The sequence below is a fragment of the Mobula hypostoma genome, chromosome 27 (assembly GCF_963921235.1).
Source record: "Mobula hypostoma chromosome 27, sMobHyp1.1, whole genome shotgun sequence".
In the NCBI taxonomy this organism is placed as follows: Eukaryota; Metazoa; Chordata; class Chondrichthyes; order Myliobatiformes; family Myliobatidae; genus Mobula; species Mobula hypostoma.
The window spans coordinates 5,351,267-5,377,613 of NC_086123.1; the positions used below are offsets into that span (position 1 = coordinate 5,351,267).

The 26,347-nt window shown below is 40.6% G+C and overlaps 1 protein-coding gene across 3 annotated transcripts in view; it reads left to right on the plus strand.

The window, feature by feature from the left end:
* Positions 1-26,347, plus strand: part of acads (acyl-CoA dehydrogenase short chain) — a 128,115-nt gene that overhangs the window by 95,366 nt on the left and 6,402 nt on the right. For all 3 annotated transcript variants that reach the window (XM_063034585.1, XM_063034586.1, XM_063034583.1), the window contains one exon: positions 24,016-24,072. In XM_063034585.1, the coding sequence (XP_062890655.1) occupies positions 24,016-24,072 (57 nt within the window). The remainder of the gene's footprint in view (positions 1-24,015; positions 24,073-26,347) is intronic.

Genomic DNA, 26,347 nt, shown 5'->3' on the forward strand with positions numbered 1-26,347 from the left:
AGGAAGTGGCTACAAAGAACAGTGGACCATTGGTTAAAACTTTCAAAATTTGCTAAATTTTGAGGGGATACTGGAAAATTAGAAAATAGCCTATATGGGTCCCTTGTTCAAAAAGGAGGGTAGACCTAAAGGTTAACTTGTAGGTTGAGTCAGTAGAAAGGAAAGCAAATACAATGTTAGCATTCATTTTGAGAGGTCTAGGATATAAAAGGAATGATGTAATGCTGAGGCTTTATAAGGCATTGGTCAGACTATACTTGGAGCATTTTGAGCGGTTTTGGGCCTCTTATCTAAGAAAGGATGTGCTGGCATTGGAGCTGGTCCAGAGGAGGTTCATGAGATTGATCCCTAGAATGAAAGAGTTAATGTATGAGGAGCATTTGATGCTCTGGGCCTGTACTCACTGGAGTTTAAAAGAATGTGTGGGGATCTCATTGAAACCTATGGAATATTGATGTTTAGCGTATGTTTCCTGTAGTGGGAATTTAGGACCAGAGGGCACAGTCTCAGAGTACAAGGATGTTCCTTTAGAACAGAGATAAGGAGGAATTTCTTTAGCCAGAAGATGGTGATTTTGTGGAATTCATTGCCACAGACAGCTGTGGAGACCAAATCACTGGATATATTTAAAGTGAAGGTTGATAGGTTCTTGATTAGTAGGAGTGTCAAAGGTTACAGGGAGGAAGCTGGAGAAAGGGGTTGGGAAGGATAATGAATCAGCCATGATAGAATGGTGGAGCAGACTTAATGGGTGGAATGGCCTAATTCTGCTCCCATGGCTTATGTGATGGAGAGCTATAATGCTGATAGTTTAAAAGTCATTGTAGCAAGATGCTAGTGTCATAATTAAAGAGGAAATCACTGCCCATTTTAAGAAAAGTTTAGTGTCAAACCAACATGGTTTTATGAAAGGTAGATTAGGATTGACAAATTTGCATGAATTCTTTGAGGATGTAACAAGAAGAATGATATAGTGGAACTTATAGATGTAATATATTTAGATGTCTTATACAGTTTTCTATGTAAGAGCCTGGTGCAAAGATGAAGAACCCAAGATGCTGGAAGAAATCTGTTAGCATGGATAGATTTTCCAGTATAAAGAGTATATCTTTGAGACAAATATATTTAGCTCCAATTTGAATAATACTTACTTGAAGAATTATTCCAAATTGACTGTATACTATTTTATCTGAGGAGAGGACAGAGTTATTTAATAATGTGAAGAATTTGAACCAGTTTGTATGAACTTTCCTCACGTTGCATTCTGTGTGGATGTTATGCAATCTAGTATTACCTTCATCTAATCTCTGGTAAGAATTGAAAGCATTTTGAAGAACATCCTTGCATGTAATTTTTACTGTGACAATAAGAACTTGCATTTGTATAACAAATTTAATATAGGAAATGCAAGTGTTATTGAGCAGGATTTGATTCTGAGCCAAACAGAATGGAAGTGGAAGAACCACAAATGCGGGTTTTAAGGAGCATATTGAAGGATGCAGAAAGATGTTGAGAGTTTATTTAAGACTTCGGGGCCAAGCTGTTGAAGGCAGAACAATGGTTACTGAGGATGCACGGGGAATGCAGAATTGGAGCAGAGAGCTTAGTACTGTAGGACAGAAACATAATTCCAAGAAAGCAAGAAATTTCCAAAATCAAATTATACTTGCAGCTAAAAATTATTCATGGGTATAAAGTAACAGTTTCATTTGTTGAGTAATTCTGGAAGTCCCTCAATAAATTAATCAGGTAATGCAGACAATACATTCCTTGCCATTGTATGCAGTATAGATAATGAAATATTTCTAAGATAAGAACTGTCAGCAAGATATGGCAGTTTGGAGGATCAGAGGGACCTTGGGGTCCGAGTCCATAGGACGCTCAAAGCAGCTGCACGGGTTGACTCTGTGGTTAAGAACCTTCATCAATCGTGGAATTGAATTTAGGAGCTAAGAGGTAATGTTGCAGCTATATAGGACCCTGGTCAGACCCCACTTGGAGTACTGTGCTTAGTTCTGGTCACCTCACTATAGGAAGGATGTGGAAGCCATAGGAAGGGTGCAGAGGAGATTTACAAGGATGTTGCCTGGATTGGGGAGCATACCTTATCAAAACAGGTTGAGTGAACTTGGCCTTTTCTCCTTGGAGCGACGGAGGATGAGAGATGTCCTTATAGAGGTGTATAAGATGATGAGAGGCATTGATCGTGTGGATAGTCAGAGGCTTTTTCCCAGGGCTGAAATGGTTGCCACAAGAGGGCACAGGTTTAAGGTGCTGGGGAGTAGGTACAGAGGAGATGTCAGGGGTAAGTTTTTTACGCAGAGAATGGTGAGTGCGTGGAATGGGCTGCTGGCAACGGTGGTGGAGACGGATACGATAGGGTCTTTTAAGAGACTTTTGGATAGGTACATGGAGCTTAGAAAAATAGAGGGCTATGGGTAAGCCTGGTAATTTCTAAGGTAGGGACATGTTCGGCACAACTGTGGGCCGAAGGGCCTGTATTATGCTGCAGGTTTTCTATGTTTCTATATTAACTTAATTTGGCTGGCTGGAATACTAGCTTCCTCATGAGCAGATTAAGTCTGATAATAAAAGCTGAAATTGTCAATTGTAAACTTCAGTTTCACAGTGCAATATGTGGGTAAATAAACTATTTTTACATTTGAACATAAGTTTTGGAGTAGGATATTCAGATTGCACTGAAACCTGGATAGTAAAAACAAGTCTGATGTGATGTGTAAGTTGCTAAATTGGAGGAGCTTCCAGATTCCCAGAGAACTGAAGTTTCTGGGCCAACAGTTTTTCCAATGTTACTGACAAGGTTGTCTATCACCATTTATCGCTTTCTGTCGAAAAATTTCCCCTCACTTTGGTTATTCCATCTTAGTGAGAAATGATATGTGGTCTTGCTAACGGTGTAGGTGACAAGATAGTAACTGGAACTAGTACGTATATCTTACCCATGTTTATGGGATACGTACCTACATCTAGGAAGACAGCAGTGTATTTGGAGTAGTCAGCATAGCTTTGTATATGGGAGATCACGTCTCACAAACTTGATTGGGGTTTTTGATGAAGTGACCACAAAAGTTTATGAGGGCAGGAACAGGTTTCTATGGACTTCAATAAGACCTTTGACAATATTCCACATGGTAGGCTGTCCAGGGAGCTCTAACTAATTGGCTGCAAAATGACTTGATGGGTTAATGTAGAGGGTGGTGATGGAAAGTTGTTTCTTGAACTGAAGGCCCATGGTTAGTGACGAACCTCAAGTCTCGGTGGTGGGCCCACTGCTGTTTGTCATCTTGTATCAACAGTTCAACTAAGAATGTACGAGGTGTGGTTTGGAAGTTTGTAGATGACAGTATAGTACGTGGTATAGTGGATGATGAAGAAGGTTATCTTGATCAGCTGAGTAAGGGGCCAAGGAATGACAAATGGAGCTGAATTTGGATAAGGTGGGAGGGAAAAGACTTCACAGGAACTCGAGGGCCAGCGTTCTTTTACAAAAGGTGGTATCTTTGTGGAATCAGCTGAGGCATTTATCAGCAAACAGGTTCCTCTATTGCCAAGAATGAGATTCTAAATGAATGCTACTGATTTGCATTCTTCAATGAGAACGATGTGGAACATAGTGAGCTCAAGGAAGGATACCTAGTTAATCCGGAGCAGTTCAGTATTAAGAGAAAGGAGATTTTAGATAAGATGCATAAGGGATGAAATCAAAGGAGGACATAGTTGGGTTCCTGACAAGAGATCTTTTATAGCTATAGGTGAGTTGATAGAAGACCAAAGCATAGCTAATGTTGTTCCTTAATTTAAGAAGGGGAGCAGCTATAAGCCCAGTAATTCCAGTCCAGTGAGCCTTGCTTCAGTGCAGGGAAATTTAGTGTAGAAAATTTTAATCAATATAACTTATGTATGGAAAGGCAGGGACTTATCAGGGATTATCAGCATGGTTTTGTGCAGGGGAAGTCCAGTTGCTCTAATTTGACTTTTTTTTGGCTAGGCATTAAGAACTTAAAGTACTGCAGGTCTACCCCATCAGCGAGTTGCTCGCTGGCAGAGAAACTAAAGAAACTGGACTCGCTGCCAATGGTGCGCTGCCTGGAAGAGTCTGTGTGCGAAGGCAGTGTGCAGTCTAACAGTGAGAGATTGTCTTAGTCGCTTCCTTTGTTATTGCAAGACCCTGTTGGAGATTCTCAATGTGGAATGCTGCAAGTCCATTCACTGGTTTATTGGTGGACAGCTTGGGAGCTGTGTAGCCTCAGTCGTAGTGAGGACTAGGCCTCAAGCTGCAGTGACACCTGTTCAATGCTGTCCACGAGGGAGCCGTCGGAGTTGGTGCACTCCACCGGTGTCCAACCTGGAGTCATTGCCAACCCACCCTCCAGTATTCGCTTGGCAAGAGGCAAGCTGTGTTGTGTTTGTCTGTAGACTGCGGCAACATTCTTGGACTCAGGGTTTTGGGTTAATTTTTCTTGCATGAGTGCATTTTACTGATATCTTGTGTCTTATATGTGCTAAATCTCCCTTATGCGATGTGTGACTGTTGGTACTGTGTTTTGTACCTTGTTCCCAGAGCAGCGCTGTTTCATTTTGCTGTATTCATGTATGGCTGAGCGACCATTAAACTTGAACTTGATGCTTTGAGGAGGTAACTGGGAAGACTGATGAAGGCAGAGCCTACATGAACTTTAGCAAGGCACTTGACAATGGTAGGTTGGTCCAGAAGGTTGGGCATGTTGGATCCAATGTCAGCTGACTAAAGGAATCCAAAACTGGCTTGGTTATAGGACCCAGAGGGCAGTAATGGAAGGATGTTTTTCTGACTGGAAGTTTGTGACTAGTGGTATACATTCAAGGATCAGTGATGGGACCCTTGTTGCTTGTGATATATTTTAACGACTTAGATGTGAATGTAGGAGCTAAGTTTAGTAAGTACGTGAATGTTATGAAAGGTGATAGTGTTGTGAATAACGAAGACGGTTGCCTAAGGCTACAGCAGGATACAGATGGAGGTGGGAAATCCAGGTATAGGATTTCATCCTGACTAGTATGAGGTGATGCATCTTGGGAAGCCAAATAAGGGTAGGACACATACAGGAATGTTAATGAATGGAGGGACTTTGGGGCCAAAGAATATTGTTCTCTGAAGGTGATAAGACAGGTAGATAGGGTGGTGAAGAAGGCATATGGCATACAAGTGTTCATAGGTTGAGGTGTAGAATTGAAAAATGGGAACATTATGTTGCAACTTTACAAAAGACAGGTTGGACCCCACATGAAGTATTGTGTTCAGTTCTGGTCTCCACTCTGAAGGAAGGGCACGGTTGCAGTGAGGACTGTACGAAGAGATTCACTGCGATATTGCTTGGTCTGGAAGGCTTTAGTTATGGTGAGAGATTAGATAGGCTGGGTTTGTTTTCCCTGGCGTGAAAGATCAGGATTCACCTGATAAAAGTATATAAAATTATAAGAGGCATAGGTAGGTTACATAGTCAGTATCTTTTACCCTTGGCTGGGGTAACAGAAACATGAGGGCACTCCATCTGAGAGGCATTTTAGACAAGCATTTAAATAGGCAAGGTACGAAGGATATGGATCTAATTCGGGCAAATGGAACTAGTGTAGATGGGCAAAAATATCGGCATGAATGTGGTGGGCCAAATGGCCACTTTCTGTGCTATATAGCTCTGACACAACAACTCATGGAAAACAACTTACCTTTTAAGGGAACATGTGAAATGGGTAATAAATAATAAATGCTGGCCTTGATCATGACATACATATCCTGTGAGTGAATTTAAAAAAAAACAGAGCCGGCACAGTGATCCATAACTCATTAAGTCTATCATCATGCAAATGTAAAATGATCTAAGTAACTGTCTTCTGTTCACGGCTTTTTTTAAAGACGCAAATTTGAACAACCATCTGCTCTGGCTTTGTGCCCAGTAACAATGCACAGCTGTACTCCTGATACCCCTGTATAATTGTTCCTCTGTCATTCTCAGCTGTGTGTTCAGGAGGCAGCTGGGTGTTGAATCACTTTCTAACACCTGCAGTTGTTAAAGAGGCATTGTCCACTCAGTTTTCCACCTCTTTACCTGTTGTCACTTTAGAATTTGCCACATCCTTTCTGTTGTCTGCAGATAAATACACATAAAAGTTTTCCTATAAATATTCTGATTTAAAACAGAGCCACCACTGTAATTCATTATAACATCTATAGAGCTTGGTCTATCTTTCCTTGAGCATGCCATTGAAATTTACAGAGGCTTCTTTGTGTCAAGAGCTTTTCAGTCCATACCAGCATGTACTGTAGATAATAGCAAGGCATCTAAAGGCTTTTGTATAGAACTGCTAAAACATTGAAACAGCAGGAACATTCATAGTTGTTGCACAAGCTTCCTCAGACAGAAGATAGAAATAATAATACTGCAAAAGGCTTTAAGCAAGCTTATCAGGATTATATTCAACAAGTATTTTTTTTTAAGAATGTGTTTACCTCACCGTACTTTGGGAAGTGCCACATTTAAGATCTGAGTTCCAATTAATATCAAAACCACAGCAGGATTTCACAGTTACAGTTAGATAGCACAACCTACTGGCAGGTCTCTGTGATGAAGTGGGTTGGCTGAGGGTGGACAAGGTCATCCAAAATCTTGCTATGTGACAGCCATGAAAAGAGATGACCAAACTTCACAAAGGGGCCTTGAAACAGAAGATCACCATCCTGTTTACACATGAAAAAGAGCTAAAGTATGCTTTAAGTATAATAGTCTTCGATATCTGTCATCTTTAACAGGCAGCATACTTCTGGTGCTGAATGCATAAACTGAGGCCACTTCCCCTTTTAGTAGCTCAGTTGCCCATTTTATTCTGCAAAATTAGGTTGGTATTATCTGGTTACTATGATTGTGTTCTGTATATAGGCTGGAATTCTTTTGGAAACTAATTCTGAACTATGGCATGTATGTGATTGAGGCTGATGGAACATTCAAGTATTGACTTTGTGTGCAATTTTGGGAAAACTGACTCACTGGGATACGATTTCAAATTTCCACTCAAAATACTTATCATACAAGCCACACACTTCCAATTTCATTACGAGTGCTGGAGGATTTGCCACTGTGGAATCTTTGAGTGCTATTTTTCTGAGGAAAGTCAGTCACTTGAACTTGTTCAGGATTTGTTTGGTGCTGCCATACTCACAAGCAGTTTTTCATATACACCGAGGGAACATAACTCAAGTTGACCTAATATGTTCCAACTCTCATATTCAATAATCTTGCCTGTAATGGTAAGCAAGCTAAAGTTCTTCTTCACTACCTTACCCACTTGTGTTCCTGTTTTTAGGGAGTTATAAACCTGCACCCCTAGATTCCTCTGTACATCAATGCTTTCAAGATTCCCACTATTTATATGTTTGGCCTGTACTAGATGACCCAAAAGCATTACCTCAAACTTGTCTGGATTATTTTCGATCTGCCAGTGCTCCACCCAAATTTCCATTTGATCTATGCAGCTCTTATCCTTGGGCAAACCTCTTCACTATCAACCAAATCCACCGATCTTCATCTCATCAGCAAACTTACCTGTCAGGCCATAGGCATTCTCATTAAGTTTTTTAGTAAAGTATATATATTGATACCCAGGAAAGGTCCCAGCACCGATGCCTGTGCTACAGCATAGGTTACAGCCTTCCACTCAGAGAAACGACACTCCTCTGTCTTCTGTCACCAAGCTAATACTGGATCCAGTTTGCTGAAACATCTTGAATCCCGTGCTCTAACTTTCTTGACCAGGCCAACATACCGTATGTATTCTTGTCAAAGGCGTTGCTAAATTCCATGTATAACATGTCTACTGCCTTGTCTTCATCAATTTTCTTCATAACCACATCAAAATAACTTAGATTTATGAGACATGATTTCCCTTGCACAAAACCGTGCTGCCTTCCCCAAATCTGTTCCTGCCTTCCCAAGTGGTCATAAATTCTAACCCTAATAATGTTTTTTCTGTTAGTTTCCCTACTACTGACACAAGGCTTAGTGGCCTATAGTTTCCTGGTTTATCTCTGCTGCCCTCCTTGAATATGTGAACAACATTATCTATCTTGCAATCTTCGAGTATCTCACTCTTGCCTAAAGATAATGCAGAAATCTTTATCTGAGACCTAGCAATCTCCTCTGCTTCCCATTATACCCTGGGATAGATTTCATCAGGTCTTTGTAATTTGTGTAACTTCAGGGGCCAGACAGCTTACTTGTGCTTTGAAGGATCTCAGCCCGAAACGTCAACTGTACTCTTTTCCATGGATGCTGCCTGGCCTGCTGAGTTCCTCCAGCATTTCATGTGCGTTGCTTGGATTTCCAGTGTCTGCAGATTTTCTCTTGTTTGTAGTTTATTATTTGATATTATTTGTAGTATAACACTTGTGTTTTAGAACAGAACACTCTTTCCAAGTCATAAACACAGGAGATTCTGCAGATGCTAAAACTCCAGAATAATACACACAAAATGCTGGAGGAACTCAGCAAGTCAGGCAGCATCTATGAAAAGAAGTAAAGAGTTGATATTTGAAGTCCTTATGAAGGGTCTTGGCCGGAAACGTTGACTGTTTATTCCTCTCCATAGGTGCTGCCTGACTTGCTGAGTTCCTCCAACATTTTGTGCACTACTCTTTTTGCAGGGATCATCCACATTTCCACTGTGATTTTGATCTTCAATAAAGACATGTCCAGAAACTTGATTGCACTATTATTTGTCTGCAAACTTGTGTCAGTATCTAGAGTTTATTTTACTTCTTGGTGATCTGCGATTTTTTTGGTTTTCACTTTTTTAATCTCCTGGTTTAAAATGCTCTCAGACATTTTCTAGATGATTCCCAAGTTTTGTCCTGCTTTCTATAATATCTCCTTTTATTTATCTTCAGATTTGACTAATATGAAGATTTTTTTCACAACTAATAGAATCATCCTTAATTTACTTAAGTTCATGTTGGGAATTATGAATAGTTGTTGAATAGGCCTAGAAAATTGAAAACTTAGCATATACACTGATAAAGACAGTGCAAAATGTTGAGCTGAAAATAAAAATCATGATAAGTATCTTCTGTTCAGAGCCAGCAGTTCCAAATGTAAATGGAGATTTTACCTCTAAATATGTCTGTGACTCTCATGGAAGTTCTGTTCAGTTGATCATCCTCCTTTGTGGCTACATTGGCTGTACAGTGCATCCTTTGTAGAGTCTTGTGTGTGTTGGGGGTGGGGGAGAAGGGGGATGTAAAGTTTTGCAGATTTCTCAGAACTTTGGCTGAGAAATTCTAATGTTGAATCTACCTGACTCAAGTTTAGCAACACTAGTCATCTAAATGGAAGGAAAGATAGTAGAAGGAAAGGCAAATATAAATACAGGTATCCTTCTTTTATTGAATTGAGTTTATTTAAATATTCTGATTTTTAAAATGTTTTAGTTGTTTCCTTGCCTTCAAGAGTTTTAATAATTATAAATGTGGCTTTTTATCTGGTAAAGTGATATAGTATGTGAAGTGACCTTTAATAAGTTTAAATATTCTCAGAATCAACATAAAATAGTGCTGGAAGATAATATCTATTTTAATCAATTGTAGTGTGTTACAAACTACCCCATCTCCCCATATCATACTTTCTTTCCTGAATGTTTTCAAATAGCTTATGTTCTTAATTCTATTGTGGCCGATAATTTGCAAAACTCAAAGCTAATCTGAATTTTCTGATGTAAAGGGTGGATTTTTACCCTTGACGTTAATCATCAAATCTTTGAATCTCATTTATCTTGAGCAATTCAGTAGTAACCTTCTTCAGCTTTGAACTCTACAGATAACATCAATTTAATTAATCCAAAGATGCATAGTGAAAGTCTATACAGCTTCACTCACTGAATAAATGGCAGTCTTGAGTTTGATTTAAAATATGGCACTATTTTTTTCTTAAAGTAAATTGAAATTGAAGCAGAAGATTGGGTGTCTTATTTCTTTGACAAATGGTTGCTCTGTTACTGCCTCACTTTAGAGAGCGTAGCCCACATTCCGACTAACAATATGTGCTCTTCCACACTCAAGGTCTCATCCACCTTTCAGATCAATAAGGTCTTTTGAAGACATATTATATTAAAGGATTGTTTTCTTCCATTGAAATGAATTTTAAAGTGTCTGTGTACTTCACTAGCATGTGGTCTGCAGAACTGGTTGTGAGCTATTCTAAAAAAAGTCTTTCTTCTTTCAGTTATTCGGAGTTAGTGTTCTGAGCCACCAGTGAACACCAAGGTGACACTGTTATTTTCTAAGTACTTTCTAGTCTTTGAATAGCAGAATCTAGGGATAACTGTTAGCCTTTGGTGAGCGTGCCTCTGCAATATGTTCAGAAGCAATTTCAGCAGTGCTTTTCAAAAATGAATTGAATGTACTGTATATTTGGAGAGGAAATGTTCCTAAGTCTATGGAGAAATTATGTGCATTGAGATAGCTTTTTCAAAGAACCAGCATAGATATAAAGAAATGAATGGGATATCCACCTACCACAAGCGGGCACAATGCTAGATTACAGTGAACTATTCTACACTAGCCACTGTCAGATCTGAAGCAAATATTGCAGCAATAATTATAAAGGCTTTCCTTTCATTTTCACAAGTGCAGCTGCAAGGAAGCTTCAAGCCTCCATATCCAAATCTGCTAAGGAAAAGAATTGCTCTAACCTCAGTCTAATCAATTAATTAATAGCAACAATCAGAGTTATTCACTTTTGGTAGGAAATACAGAAGGTAGGGAATTATTTAATTGGTGATGGATTGGGAAATATTGATGCACAAAGAAATCTGGATGTCATTGCCCACTAGTCACAGAAAAGAGCAGACATGAAGGTGCAGTGAGCGGTTTGATTGCAACAGCAGGGATACCTTACTGCAGCTGTACAGGGCCTAGAGACTGCGGCTACAGGGCTATGTCCAATTGTGAACTGCTTATCTAAGTGTAGCCACCCTCAGGGTCGCTCGGCTCACTGTCGTCTAGGGAAACAGCCTCAGCCCCGCCAAACTGGATAATTCGTTTGTGTGGATGCTGTGTGATGTACCCCACCCCGCCCAAATAACAGACAATACACCAGATGCAATTAAATGATATACAGTTTATAGATATTACTGGAACTATATAATTAAAAGAGAATAAAATATAAAAGGAAAATAAAAGGCGCCACACTTATCAAAGTTCAATCTCTTTGTGCACAAAAAACCGTTGGAGCTCAAGGACCTTCTTCTTCACCCTGCGACCCTCTCGGACCACCTCGACCGGCCGCCTGGGACCAACCACGGTGGTCGACCAGACGCTCCACACGAGTCCGTCTCCGTCTCCTCGCCGAACGTCCCGCTTGGGGTCCGACCCCGTTAGCGGACTCACAGCACCTCATCCATCCTCTGTCTTGCTCTCCCGCCTTCTGCCTCAAAATCCCGCGCATACAGTATCTTCAAATACACCAAAACCATAACAACTATCCCAATTGGTTAATAGCACCCTCTTATCACCCTCTAAACCAAAATAAGCTGCTAGCGCAAACTTTCTCAGCGTTTAACACAACAAAGCCGCATTCCCCAGATTAACATAACAAAGACGCCATTTTAATTAGCCTCCGCAGTAACATAAAAGTCGAAACCCCTTTACATAAGAAAGCATGTACTTCTTATGGAAGAAATGCAACAGAGGTTCACCCGACTGACCTCTGGTGTGGCAAGACTATTGTATGTTTGAGTCAACTGAGCCTGTATTCACAAAGTTTCAAAGAATGAGGGGGGTCTCAATGAAACATATAACACTCTCAATTACAATAGCTTTGGATCCTAGAACCTAGGTCAATATGTAACCATCGTAACGGACTTTATCAGCAAGTGTACCATAGAGGTCAGACTGGGTGTTCCCAAATCAGAAACCATGTATGAACCAGGAAATCCATTCACTACTGAAATCTAAGGCTGTGTTCCTAGTAACCCTAGCCTATACACAAAAATGAGAAATGACCTCCGTAAGGTTATTGGGAATGCCAAGAGACAATACCAATCCAAATTTGAGACCCAGGCCAGCTATCAGCTATGTCAGGTCTTGCATGCTATGACAGGCTACAAAACGTGTTGGGCAGCATGGCTGACAACAGCACATTTCTTCCTGATGAGCTGAACGGACTCTATATGTACATGTTTTGAACAGAAGGGAATTGGAATATCACCACCCACCCGGACAACTTCCATTGCAACTGAACCCAGATTCACCATTGCAGCTGTCAGGTCAGTCTTCTGGAGAGTGAACCATGGATAGCATTTGACCCAGGTGGTGTCACCAGCCATGTCCTTAGATCATGCACAGAAGTATATGCAGACTTGTCTGACCTCTTCCTATTTCAACCCAATTTTCCTATCTCCTTTAAGAAGCTACAATAATCTTGGTACTTGAGAAAAATCAGGCAACATGCCTTAATGACTGTAATACATACAAAATGCTGGAGGAACTCAGCAGGCCAGGCAGCATTTATTGAAAAAAGTACTTTTTTTCAATAGGTAATGCCCGACCTGCAGAGTTCCTCCAGCATTTTGTGTATGTTGCTCAGATTTCCAGCATCTGCAGATTTTCTCTTGTTTACACTTTAATGACTAATGCCCGGTGTGATGGATATTCACTCCTGGCCAGTAGGTTGTTTGCTAATCTTGCTTTCTAAACATAAGCAGCTGCTACTTGTACAATCACAACTTCCAACTAATAGTTGTTTGATTTCTGGTTGTAAATGGAAGTCAGTCTTCAGTTCTTAAAATGTAAACAACAAGCAGTAATCAGTTTAAAGGTAAAACAAGTACGGACTGTAGAACAGCAATGCAAACAAGCTTTGTAGATAGACACTGTCTGTGAGAAGTAAGATTTAGCTCACTACACTGGTTTTTTACTGCTCAAGATGCAGTATAAGACAATAGGTTGTTTAATTTGGCTTGTTTCAAACGGAGAAGCTGATTCTAAGTTGCTTAGTTCAAGGAAGCCTGCAGAACCAGATGGATAATATCATTTACCATATCAAAAAACTGATGTGTTTCTAGTTGGAAGGTTAATGTACTCAAGGAAATTAGCTTTTCAGCATTAATTGTGAACTGTGTGAGATATGTATTAAAAGGGTGTCTGAGAAAATATGCATGTGTGAAGTCACTCAGGTGGTATAAATGTAGAGAGCAGTTCAGGCTTATAAGGAGTGGTTGAAGAACTTCAGGAAGATGGGGTGACTGGAATCCATTCCTCTGGTTTGCGTTTCTGTAGCAGATGATAAGCTTGTCTGCATGATTGGTATGTCTTTTTCATTTATAAGAAATTATACCCGTGTTTTGGAAATGCTTTGTGTTTTAGAAATGGCTTGTGATTTGGAAATGGAAATAAGGTAGAACACCTCTGTGAGTTTTAAATGTGTTTTAAATATGGTGTTTTAGATTTTAATGTGTATCATTAAAATAAATGAACTGAGGCTGGCTGGTGGCGCAATGACATTGGCGCCAGACCCGGGAGAGAACAGTCCCGGGTTCGAAACCAGTCGGGTCCGCTCCCAAGTACGCTTTCCATCCGTGCTGGGTTGAGTGTTGAGATCCCAACTCGAGCTTGTAAAATAAAGGGAAAACACTGCAAAACTGTCTGTGTGAGGAGTGGCGTGCCACACAGTCTCTCTCTCGCTCCGCACCTTGTAAAAAGCCATGAAAAAGACACCATCACGGACGCACAGACGTGCGCGCAGACGCAGACGCACAGACTCACATGCCCGCAGGCACACACCAAAAAAAAAGAAAGAAAATAAATTAACTGTGTTTAAACTACTTTGTCAGCTGGAAGTATTTTCGCTTTGGTAGGGAGAGGGATCCCACCACTCAAATAATGGGTATTGGCAGCTAAAACTCACCGTGGAGAATTAAAAGTGGCGGTAATCTAGTCTTTGAAGATTGGGTAGTTACAGTATAATCTCTCTTTAGTGGGAGTACCCGTGGCTATTTATATCCATTAGAACTTAAAGACATTGTTTGAGTTTAGAACTTCGTGGTCAGTAAACACAATACCTTCATGCCAGTGGCTCTGATGTCATGAAGTGCTTCGAAAGGACCATTAAGGCACACGCCAGCTCCAGCCTCCTAGACACCCTGCAATTTCTCTACTGCCAAAACAGGTCTATGGCAGATGCCATCGCCCTGGCCTTTCATTCACTTCTGGAACGTCTGGCCAGTAAAGACTCTTATGATAGACTACAGTTCATTGCCCACAGCTCTGCCTGCAATACTATAATTCCAAGCGAACTCCTTTCCAAACTCCTAGACCTGGGGCCTAGCAGTTCCTATCGCAACTGAATGCTTGACTTCCTGAACAAAGGATTGGCAGCACCACCTCCACCATGACTATTCTCAATACTGGTGCCCCGCAAGGTTGTGTCTTCGGCCCCTAACTCTACTCCTGTACACTCATAACTGCCTGGCCAGACTCTGCTCTAACTTCATCTATAAGTTTGCAGATGACACCTCTGTAGTGGGCCAAATGTCACATAAGGATGGGTCAGAGTGCAGGAAGGAGATATAACCTAGTGACAACAACCTTTCTCTCAATGTCGGTGAAACAAAAGTCATTGACCTCAGAAAAGAGGGTCAGTGCTTTGTTCTAAATCAGCAGTGCTGGGACTGAAAGGTTGGAAAGCTTCACGTTCCAAGGTGTGAACATGGCGAATAGCCTGACCTGGTTTAACCATGTGGATGCCAAAGCAAAGCAACACTAAGTGTGGGATGGAATAGAGCAGGCTACAAGTTGGATTTTAAACATGCTGAGAATTTCTCAATAAGCCATGATGTTGTGTGTGTATTAGATGTGGGGGCAGTGGAAGTGTGGAATAGTGTTCAGTGACTTTCCTTATGGGTCTTTACACTGAAGGAATATATTTTTTGTATCAAAACACCAAGTTTAGCCTAAAGCAATTTTAAAAGATCTTCACAGTAGCAGCCACTTGAAAAAATATCTAAAACAGAAATAAAGAAGCGAAAGGGAGGGAGGAACAAAAGAATTATCAGCAGAGAAAATGTATCAGGTAAACTAATGGAACCAAGTGCTGACAGAGACTTTGGACCTGATGGCCTGCATCTGAGAATTTTAAAGAAGTATCTGCAAAGATAGTAGAAGCATTGGCTTTGATCCTTTGGATTTCCAGAAAATTGAAAAATTGCAAATATACTGTTTTTAAGGAAAGAGGTAGAGGAAAAAAAAACAATAAACTAGGGGTCAACGTGTCTAATGTTTGTCATTGAGAGAATGCTGGAGTTCATAATTACCAAATCAGTAAAGCACAATACTTAAAAAAATTAACTAGAGTCAACATAATTGTATAAAAGGGAAATTATGTTTAACAATTTTTAAAAGTTGTTTGAGAATCTAACTAGTACGATAGATAAAAGGGAACCAGTAAACATAATATAATTGGAATTCCATAAGGCCTTTCATAAGGTATTGCATAAAAGGTTACTTCACAAGATATGAGCTGTTGGTTTGGTGAGTACTACACACTCAGTGGCCACTTTATTAGGTACACCTGTAAACTCATTAATTCAAATATCTAATCAGTCAATCATGTGGCAGCAACTCAATGTATAAAAGCATACAGACCTGGTCAAGAGGTTCAGTTGTTTAGACCAAACATCAGAATAGGGAAGAAATGTGATCTAATTGACCTCGACCTTGGAATGATTTTTGGTGCCAGATGGGGTGGTTTGAGTATCTCACAAAATGCTGATCTCCTAGGATTTTCACGCACAACAGTCTCTTAGAGTTTACAGAGCATGGTGTAAAAAACAAAAAAAAATATCTGGTCAGTGGCAGTTCTTTGGGTGAAAATGCCTTGTTAACAAGAGAGATCAGAGGAAAATGAGCAGACTGGTTTAAGCTGACAGGAAGCTGGCAGTAACTCAAGTAACTACACATTGCAGCAGTGGTGTGCAGAAGGGCATCTCTGAATACACGATGTGTCCAACCTTGAAGTCAATGAGCTACAGCAGCAGAAGACTACACTGAGTCCAGACCTGTACTTAATACAGTAAAGTGACTACTGACAACACACATCAAAGTTGCTGGTGAACACAGCAGGCTAGGCAGCATCTCTAGGAAGAGGTGCAGTCGACGTTTCAGGCCGAGACTCTTCGTCAGGACTAACTGAAGGAAGAGTGAGTAAGAGGGCCAATACTGGGACCACCATCTATTTACAATTTATATCATAATCACAAGAGATTCTGCAGGTGCTGGAAATCCAGAGCAACACACACAAAATGCCGGAGGAACTCAGCAGGTCAGGTAGTATCTATGGAAATGAATAAACTCTCGACAATCTGGGCCCAGACCCTTCTTCAGGACTGGAAAGGAAGGGGGGAAGGTGCCAGAATAAAATGGTGGGAGAAGGGATGGAGGACGAGCTAGAAGATGATAGGTGAAGCCAGGTATATTGGAAAGGGAAAGGGCTGGAGAAGGAATCTGATAGGAGGGGAGAGTGGACCATGGGAGAAAGGGAAGAAGAACTGGCACCCGGGGGAGCTGACTGGCAAGTGAGGTGAAGACGTAAGAGACCAGTGTGGGGAATAGAAGAAGAGGGAAGGGGGAGAGAATTTTTTACCGGAAGGAGAAGTCGATGTTCATGTCATCAGGTTGGAAGCTAGCCAGGTGGAATATGAAGTGTTGCTTCTCCATCTTGTAAGTGGTCTCATTGTGACAAAAGAACAGGACATGGACTGACATGTCCTAATGGAATTAAAATGGTTGGCCACTAGGATATTCCACTCTTGACAAATGAAGTGGCCCCTCATTTTACATCAGGTTTCTCCAGTGTAGAGGAGGGTGCATTGGGAGCACCGAATACAGTAGAGGACCCCAACAGATTTGCAGGTGAAGTGTTGCCTCACCGGGAAGGACTGTTTTGGGCCCTGAATGGAAGGAAGGGAGAAGGTAAATGGACAGGTGTAGCATTTTGGTTGCTCCAGGAGGCAGATTAGTAGGAAGGGGCAAATGGACAAGGGAATCACGGAGGGAGCATTCCCCGCAGAAAGCGGAGAGCTGGGTGATGGAATTTAACCAACTGATCTGTCTCACTCCTATATGCCTTATCTTTTCCATCTGAGATTTTAACAACAACAGTGTTGTCATCTATGAATTTTTAAGTGGTACTTGAGCTGTTCTTAGCCACACAGTCGTATATGCAGGGGCAGTAGAGCAGTAGGCTAAGCACACATCCTTGATGGGCGCCTGTGTTGATTATTAGCAAGGGTACTCGAGTGTAATGTTAATCATTATTGCAAGAACTTATAGAGCACAAAAGTAGGCAAGGCTTCCTGTTAACCGTACAGGAGTTAGGCAAGAAAACACCCGGAAATCTGAATATGGTTTGGTCTCTATGTTTCAGAAACATATATTTCCCTGGGAGGGAATTGCACATGGGATTCACAGGATTGTTCCTTGAGTTCAAGGATTTGCCTGATGAGAAAGGATTGAGGTAAATTGGGCCTATATTCTCTGAAGATTGAGGAGGAATCAAATTGAAACAAGTAAGATTCATGGCATGCTCTGAACATGAATATGGTTGCATGGTAATGTAAGGGTTAGTGCAGTCATTTTACAATTCCAGTGATCATTGATCGGGGTTTGATTCCTGCCACTGTCTGTGAGGAGTTTGTATGTTCTCCCCGTGACCGTGCAGGTTTCCTTTGGGCGCTCCTGTTTTCTCCCACATTCCAAAGGCGTATGGTTAGGGTTAGTAAGTTTTGGGCATGCTATGTTGATATTGGAAGCGTGGTGACACTTGTGGATTGCCCCAGCACAATCCTCACTGATTTGATTTGACGCAAGTGACACGTTTCACTGTACGTTGTGATGTTTTGACATACATGTGACAAATAAAGCTAATCTTTAATTTTAGTCTTTAATCTGATGGGGAATCTACAACTAGAGGACATAGTCTTATAATGGATAGGTGGAGTAAGTGATTCTTTGAGGATTTTGAACTCTCAGAATTCTATACCTGGGAATATTCAAGTCTGAAATAGACTTATTAGGCTATCAGCAAATGAAGAGTCGCAGGGATTAGGAAGAAGGCTAATAATCAGATCAGCGATGATTTTATTGAATGGGGGACAAGACCTGAGGGGCTACTCTTTCCTTTGCTGTAATAGAATGCATACCTTCCTTATGTCCTTAAGTATTACATTGGATTAGAAGGGCAATGCTTTCTTACAACGCGATGTCGCTTAGCAGCAGAGCAGCTCAGCTACACTGATTGTTATTTGGATTAAAATAATCAAGGAGATAACACATTCACAGTAAGTCGATTTCTTTTAAAGCTTCATTTCAGTTTCAAGGTCAAACTAAGCCTCATCTACCCAGAGTAATTTTAATTGGTAGAAGCATCCAAATCTGTATCATTATTGCTTTGTGGTTTATATATAAAATTGAGTTATGTACATACAATCAATCTATCTCATGTCTTTATATTTATTATGCTTTTTTAAATTATTATGTTCTTTCTCTTATTGTGTTTTTTTTGTGCTGCATCAGATTTGGAGTAGCAATTATTTCATTCTCCTTTACTCTTGTGTACTGGAAAAGACATTAAGCAATCTTGGATCTTGAACCTTGAATCTATAGTGTGATTTGCAAGGAGTTAAGAGGCTGATTGTTGAGCTCATTTTTATATTAGATCAGATAGAATGGAGGCATTAGAATTGAGGGAGGATTTCTATGAAACTTGTCAATTGGATTAGTATTTTATTCTATCATCAGATGCATCTTGGCATTTTCAGTAGTGCACTTTAACTTTTCAAAAGTTTCATTGTCTTTATTGGACCTTCTGGTCAAGATGGTGCCAGCATACAGTGCTCCCCCAGTTGACACATTCCAGATAGCAAAAGAAAATAGCTTTTTTACTTCTTTTACTTCTGATTTTCACCTTAAGTGTGTTTCTGGGACTGTTAGAGCCTGCGATTTACAGCTTGGCGATCGTTTGATTGATCCAGCACTTTGCTGACTCAGAGAATATTCCAGAAAGCGAGTGCATACTCAGACGGCTTCAATGCAGAGAAACTTCGAGCCGGGCTGCAAGCTGACGTTTGACTCCATTTCACCATTTAAAACGTGAATTAATCGCGTAGAGGGAGACTGAGACAATGAGGCAAATGCTGAAGGCAAGCGAGAGTTTCGGCGATGACTGCCGGAGGAGGGTTCTGTGAGCGGCCTATGGCAGGCGGGTAGGCCTCTCTGCCTTGTGTGGCATTCCTCTCTTTCAATGAATGTTGGTGATATCGTAGGATGACATCATGGTTCCGCACTTGTGGATTGGACTATTGTTATTTATGGACTGTAGACTTCTTCAGACTGATGGTTTTTATATTCTGTGTTTTTTTAAGTGCCTGTCCCTCTTCCTTTTTGTTGTGCAAGGGGAAGGGATTTGGGGCTTGATGTTCTGTTAGTTTTTAGTGAGGGGGAAGGATTATTTTTGGGGGTCAATGTTCCTGTTCTTTTTTGTGTGTGTGTGGTGGGGGGGGGGGGTATTAATGACTGGGATGCCATTCTCTTTTGTACAGGTTGGTGGGATTGATATTTCTCTCTGAATGACTTTCTTGTGTTTACTTTGTTTCATGGCCATCTGGAGAAATACAAACGTCAGAGTTGTATATGGATGCATGCTTCGATAATAAATGAACCTTTAAACCTTTGAATATAAAGTACCTCATCATCATCACCATCATCATGGCTTGGCTTCGCGAGTGAAGATTTAGGAAGGGGGCTGCCCACGTCTTCCGCAGGCTCGCTGGTGGTTGACGAGGCCAATATGGGACAGGCAGGCCCATCCACAGCAGCTGGGTCGGGGAGGATGGTCGTAGACGTGGGTGTGCCCTTCGGCCTGCACAATGGTATTTTAGGTGGAGTGCAGTGTGCGCGATACTGGCCCCACCTTTTACACCCGGGGCTCATCTGCCATAGCCTAGCAAGCTGGGACGGTGACAGTGAGTCCTCGGGTGGTAGGATTTACGTCGGAGTGTCCTTCTCCGAGATGGATGGCCTGACAAGGCTAACGAGCCCCACCTGCCCGGGTTTGGATTCAGAGTTGTCCTCCTCTTAGGCTGGCTGCCAACCAAGGCCAACGAGCCCAGCCTACCCATCCAGTTATACCGCCGGGCACTCGGTCGCCATGACGTAGCAAATTCAGTGGAAGCGGGTACCTCATACTCCCATATGATTTACAGTTGTGAATTTATAAATTGTGGAGAGTCAACATAATGCCAAATAGCAATAACCTTTCAAAGCAGTTTAGTAAAATGTTATAATCTTGATGAGGGTTGGTTAATTGTAGATAGGACTACATAGATTTTATTGATCATTGCTGTGTTTCGGGATGGTGCCAAAAATTCAGAACATAACATTGCATGCCAGTCCAACAGAAAAATGTCTTGGAAATTAAAAAATTGACAAAGTGGACTCTTTATGTAAGCCTTTGTGGAAAGCAGGGTTCCCTAATGTATGTCACAGCCATAAGAACAAAGGAAATAGAAGCTGGATTGGACTATACAGCCATAAAATACATATATAGATAGATAGGTACTTTATTGATTCTAAAGAAAATTACAGTGTCACAGTGGCATTGCAAGTACTCAGATATACAAATGTACAAATATTAGAAGAGAAGTAAGAAAAAAAATAAGTTACCTCAGACAGTCTAACAGGAGGGGTTCATCACTTCCCCAGCTATAGGTTGACTCATTATAGAGCCTAATGGCCGAGGGTAAGAATGACCTCATATAGCGCTCTTTGGAATAACATGGTTGTCTTAGTCTGTTACTTAAAATGCTCCTCATTTCAGCCAAGGTGGCATGCAGGGGTGAGAAACGATGTCCAGAATTGTCAGGATTTTCTGTAGGGTCCTTTGTTCTACCACAACCTCCAGTATGTCCAGATTGATTCCTATAACAGAGCCAGCCTTTCTAATCTGTTTATTGAGCCTGTTGGCATCACCTGTGTTGATGCCAATGCCCCAATACACCACTGCATACAAGATAGTACTGACAACAACAGACTGGTAGAACATATGAAGGAGAGGCTTACATACTCCAAAGGACCTCAGTCCTCTCAGCAAGTAGAGGCAACTCTGACCCTCTTTGTACACAGCCTTTGTGTTGGTGCTCCACTCAAGTCTATCATCCAGGTGCACCCCCAGATACTTGTAGGTCTTCACCACATTCCATGTCCTTACTATTAATAGTAACAGGGAACAATGCAGTCTTGGTCTTCCGAAAGTCCATCACCATCTCCTTTGTCTTGCTAATGTTGAGCTGCAGAAGATTCAGCTTGCACCATTTAACCAAGTCCTCCACCAGGGCTCTGTGTTCATCCTCCCATCCTTCCTTTATACACCAAACTATTGCGGAGTCATCAGAGAATTCCTGTAGATGACATGACTCAGTGTTGTATCTGAAGTCCGAGATATACAGGGTAAACAGGAAGGGAGCCAATACAGTCCGCTGTGGGGCTTCAGTGCTGCTTATAGCCATGTCTGACACACAGCTCTGAAACCACACAAACTGTAGTCTGCAGTCAGGTAGTCCATTATCCAGGGTACAATGGAAGTGCCAAGCTTCATTGTACAGAGCTTTTTCTGGAGCAATGAGGACTGTATGGTATTGAGGGCAATCTTTCCACCATTCTTAAAAATCATGGCAGTTCTTTGTTTTAGCTTCAACCCTGCTTCCCTTCCCAAATGCTGCAATTGCATTTTATGAAGATTTTAGAAACACAGGACCAGTTTGTGTATAGCTTACCAAAAAGAGCAAGGAAGGAGATTGCCAGGTAATGAGAGTTTGACTGAAGGATGAATGTGCTATTAAAAGAAAACCCATCTCTTCTAGTATCTCTATAGGATCTACTATGTAGACCTAGCAGGGAAGTATCTCACCCAAAGGATCAAAGTCCAAGGCCAAAGTAAATTTATTAACCCAGTATGTATATGTCACCATTTACTACCCTGAGATTTATTTTCTTGTAGGTATTCACAGTAGAACGAAGAAACACACTCGAATCAATGAAAAGCTACACACAAAGACTGACAAGATAACCAATGTGCAAAAGGCAAACTGTGCAAATACAAACAGACAACATTTCTACTACATTTCTTTTGTTCTTCCCCCACCCGCAATGCGTTTTCTTCCATCTCTTTCTGTTAGCATCCTTTTCTGCCCATCCCCCTCTCCATCCTGAGTTCAACACTAATGGAAACTGGTTCTCTTCCTTCACTTTTTTGTGTTTGTTGAATTTATATCGTAGGCTTGAAGTTTGCTTTAGAGAAAAAAATGAAATAAAAGCTTCTAGTAATGGGAATTTTCCCAAAGGAATAGGATTCATAGAACTAATTAAACAAACTCATTTTGAAATGGCAGGATCAGAGGTGGTCTGGTTTGTGCCAGAAGATAATAACAAGTTAATAGGACCCATTGAATATTGATGCACAATACCGCAATCAACATCTGAAAGAGAAACACAGGTGCATGTAATCAGAGACTGGAACTGAATAAAAATAGCAAAAATCTTTGAACATAGAAGATCCTTGTGGGGATTGAGAGAGGGAGTGTAGAGATGGTGTTTTGATTCATTAGGTATATTTAAAGCAAAGGTTGATAGGTTCTTAATTAGTAAGGGCACCAAAGGTTATGGGGAGAAAGCAAGAGAATGAGGCTGAGAGCGATAATAAATCAGCCATGATTGAATGCTGCAGCAGGCTCGATGGGCAGGATAGCCTAATTCTGCTCCTGTGTCTTATAGTCTTATGTTTCTCTTAGCTGGCATGTCTAGACTTAATGGTCATGATTTCAAAATAAGGAATCTGCCATTCAAGCCAGAGTTGAGAATACATTTTCCATCCAAGGTGATGCAGAAGCTAAGTCGACAAGTTTATTCAAGACAGAGATTCATAGAATTTTAAGGAATCAAGGGATTTGGGGTTCGCACAGGATATTCAGGTTGGGGTAAGGTATTCACCAAAATATTATCAAATGCTCGAGAAGGCACAAGAGGCCATATAGTTCTTCTAGTTCTATTTTCCCTGTCAGGCTTGAAGAATTGATTGTGTAGGTTGTTGAATTACAATCAAAAACTGAACCTCAAGTTTGATTTCAACAATTTCATGGCTTGTTGCAGTTTACTATATGCCATTGTAATGATGGTAATATGCAATATTCAGTCTTGAAAAGCTGCACACTACATCCTAGTCTATAACTTAAAATGTTGTAATTCATTAATTGTCTGGTAATTGCCAGCACCAGCTCCAGGGGATATTGTGGCCTGTGTCACTTTAATGAAATCTTGATACTTTGCAATGTTTTTATAAGCTTTCATATATATTTTTAATAGCTTGCTGAGTCTACAGAACACTCCAGCTTGCAATATATCAGCTATTATGGGCAAATTCATCTTCTGCCTATTTAATATTGCAGCACTGTAGCAACCAGCAATCCTGATATGCTGTAAAATACAAGAAACAATGGCAATGTACGCTGTTTGCTACTTTTTTCCCAGCTGTGAGCTTACTAAGTACTATTTGAGACCATCTGTACAAACCCGTGGGATGAACACTGGCTAGAAACTGAAAATGATGATCAAATGTTTTTGAAGAAACTCATGCGCAATTGGTTCATGGTTACCATGACTGAGGAATTGACCGAGAAGTAGAATTGAGGTTATTTCCTGTGTGATGGAACCTCAATTTAGTGCATAACCACTTCTCCTGGTTCCAGATGAGTCTTGTAACATGGTTTTTGAAATAGTTGCAGCGTAAATTTTATATTGATATTACCCAATATAATCTGTAGCTTGTAGTAAAATTGAGACATAACATCTTAATTATGCATAGAATAAAATGCTGCTGGCTCAATATAACTAAAATGTTATGTTTTTACCCTAATTTACAGGAAGCTGCAATGGCCAAACTGGCAGCATCTGAGTCTGCAACATCTATTGCTCATAAAGTAAGTGCTGAGATTTTCATCACTGAATTTTGATTAAGATATACATTAGCATTATGTGTGTTTATGCATAGATAAGGAGTGGCTGCTAATTCCCACCAGAGTTTCCCGATACGATGAGTTCTTCATTAGATAACCCTTTACATTGAGTTGAGAATTTGAAGTGCTGATACAGTACTTTTAGTAATTTTAATTACTGATCTAGTAATTTCAAAGGTGAAAAATAAACTGTTGATTCATTATGGAATGTTGCTCTCCATCTCTGAACATCTGATCAAGATTGTTTGATGTTATTTTAGGGTACACAAGTGTAAAGGAGAACAAAATAACTGTTACTCCAGATCCGATACAGCACAAAAAAACACAATAAGATAAAGAATACTGTAATAGTAAAAACATATTAAATATAAATGAATATGATAAGTTATATACATAGATTGATTGCATGTCAGTAAAATGACACTGGGCAGAGTAGTGTCTGTACTTAAGGTGACTGACAGGAAATGATAAAGTAGTGGTGGTTAGGGGTGTGGAGAGGTGCGTTAGTGGGTGGAGGTGTTGTTCAGTCTTACTGCTTGGGGAAAGTACCTGTTTTTGAGCCTGGTGGTCCTGGTATGGATGGTATGTAGCCTCCTCCCTTATGGGAGTGGGACAAACAATCCATGAGCAAGGATGATCAACAGAACAATATTAATGATGGCTGCCATCTGTCCACTTTTAGACCTGGAGAATATTTCATAGACCAGTGAACTTTTATGGAAGTCCTATGATACCCTTTCAATTTTTAGTATAATATTGTTGATTTTCTAGACTATTGTGCTAAGATTCCATTACCCAATCACTGAAGGTCAGGAAAATGGCAAGCCATTAGAAATGCTAGATTAGCTCCTTAATGTTCTGAGACTGTGCCATGACATCTGTACGTCTTCATCCCTGATTCATTCCCACATCATTTCAAACATTCTCGGCATTTGCATCATGTGTGGGTTGTCATTTCGAAGCAGATGTACTGTGATGTCTGGAGCAGATCTCTGAGTATAATTTAAAAAGGGAAATGTTATTAAATGTTTCAAAAAAGGTAATGTCAGAGGGAATATCAGACCTTATAATAAATAGAGAAACACAATGTTGAGGTAGGATTCTGACCTGAAGTTGTTTCAGATGTTAGCTGTTATGTATTTTGTTACATGATTTTACTTTCACATGGAGCCATTTTCAACATTTCAGTAAATTTATGTAACAAACATTCCCATGATCTGTCTTTGCCGCCAGTTTTTTTACAGCGTATAAGAAAAGGATGAAGCAGTAGCAAGTAGAGAATTTCATGTCTTCAAAGGTTCAAAGGTCAAATTTAATGTCAGAAAGATGTATGCAATATACATCCTGAAATGCTTTTTCTTCACAGACATCCACAAAAAACAGAGAAGTGCCCCAAAGAATGAACGACAGTTAAACATGAGAACCCAAAAGTCCCCCCCAGCTCCCCCTCCTGCACGTAAGCAGCAGCGAGCAACAATCCCCCCCCCACCAGCAAAAATAAAAGCGCATCGGTACAATCACCGAGCCCAAGCGTGTGCTAAGCAATAGCAAAGACACAGACCAAAGTTACCCCAAAGGCTTCGCATTTTATCCAAAATTCGACAACCCACAGGTTGTCAAGGGAGAGGGAGGTGTCCCCCATTTTCACAGCAAGCAGGAGACATAACAACAATCTACTGGTTTATGATGTTAAAAGTCCATTTCGTCGCTTTTTTCGAGCTCTGTGTCCAAAGATCGCAAAGACCTCGGGTCTTCGGGCCCACAGTGAAAGATTTTCCAGCCTCCCCAACGACACATGAGTCTCCTGCCATGAGATTTTTGAGATTTGAGCATGAGCATTCTCTGCAAATGACTAAATGTCATTCTGTGATTAATTAGAAAATATAGATGAATTGTTTAGCTAGGTTGAGAAAAAATGGTAGAAGGGTTGTGTCACAGTTTTAATTTGTAGAGCAGTAACTTAACCTGTTAGCCTGTAAGATGAATTAGCAGGTATATTGGATGCAATTAGGAAACCCATTAAAAGGTGGCCTTTTAGTAGTTGAACATGGAAAGGTAATTATTAGATCACAATGTTGTACTGTGGTATTTGAAAACTTTCTTGCATGCTCCAAGATTAAGTTGTGATGCATTAGGTTTTTGGAGCTCAGAACATGATGTGGGAAGAGGATATTGAAGAACACCCATCATTCTGTGCACAGTGCACACTCAGAAGGAGTGAGACGCTCTGAGGAATTAT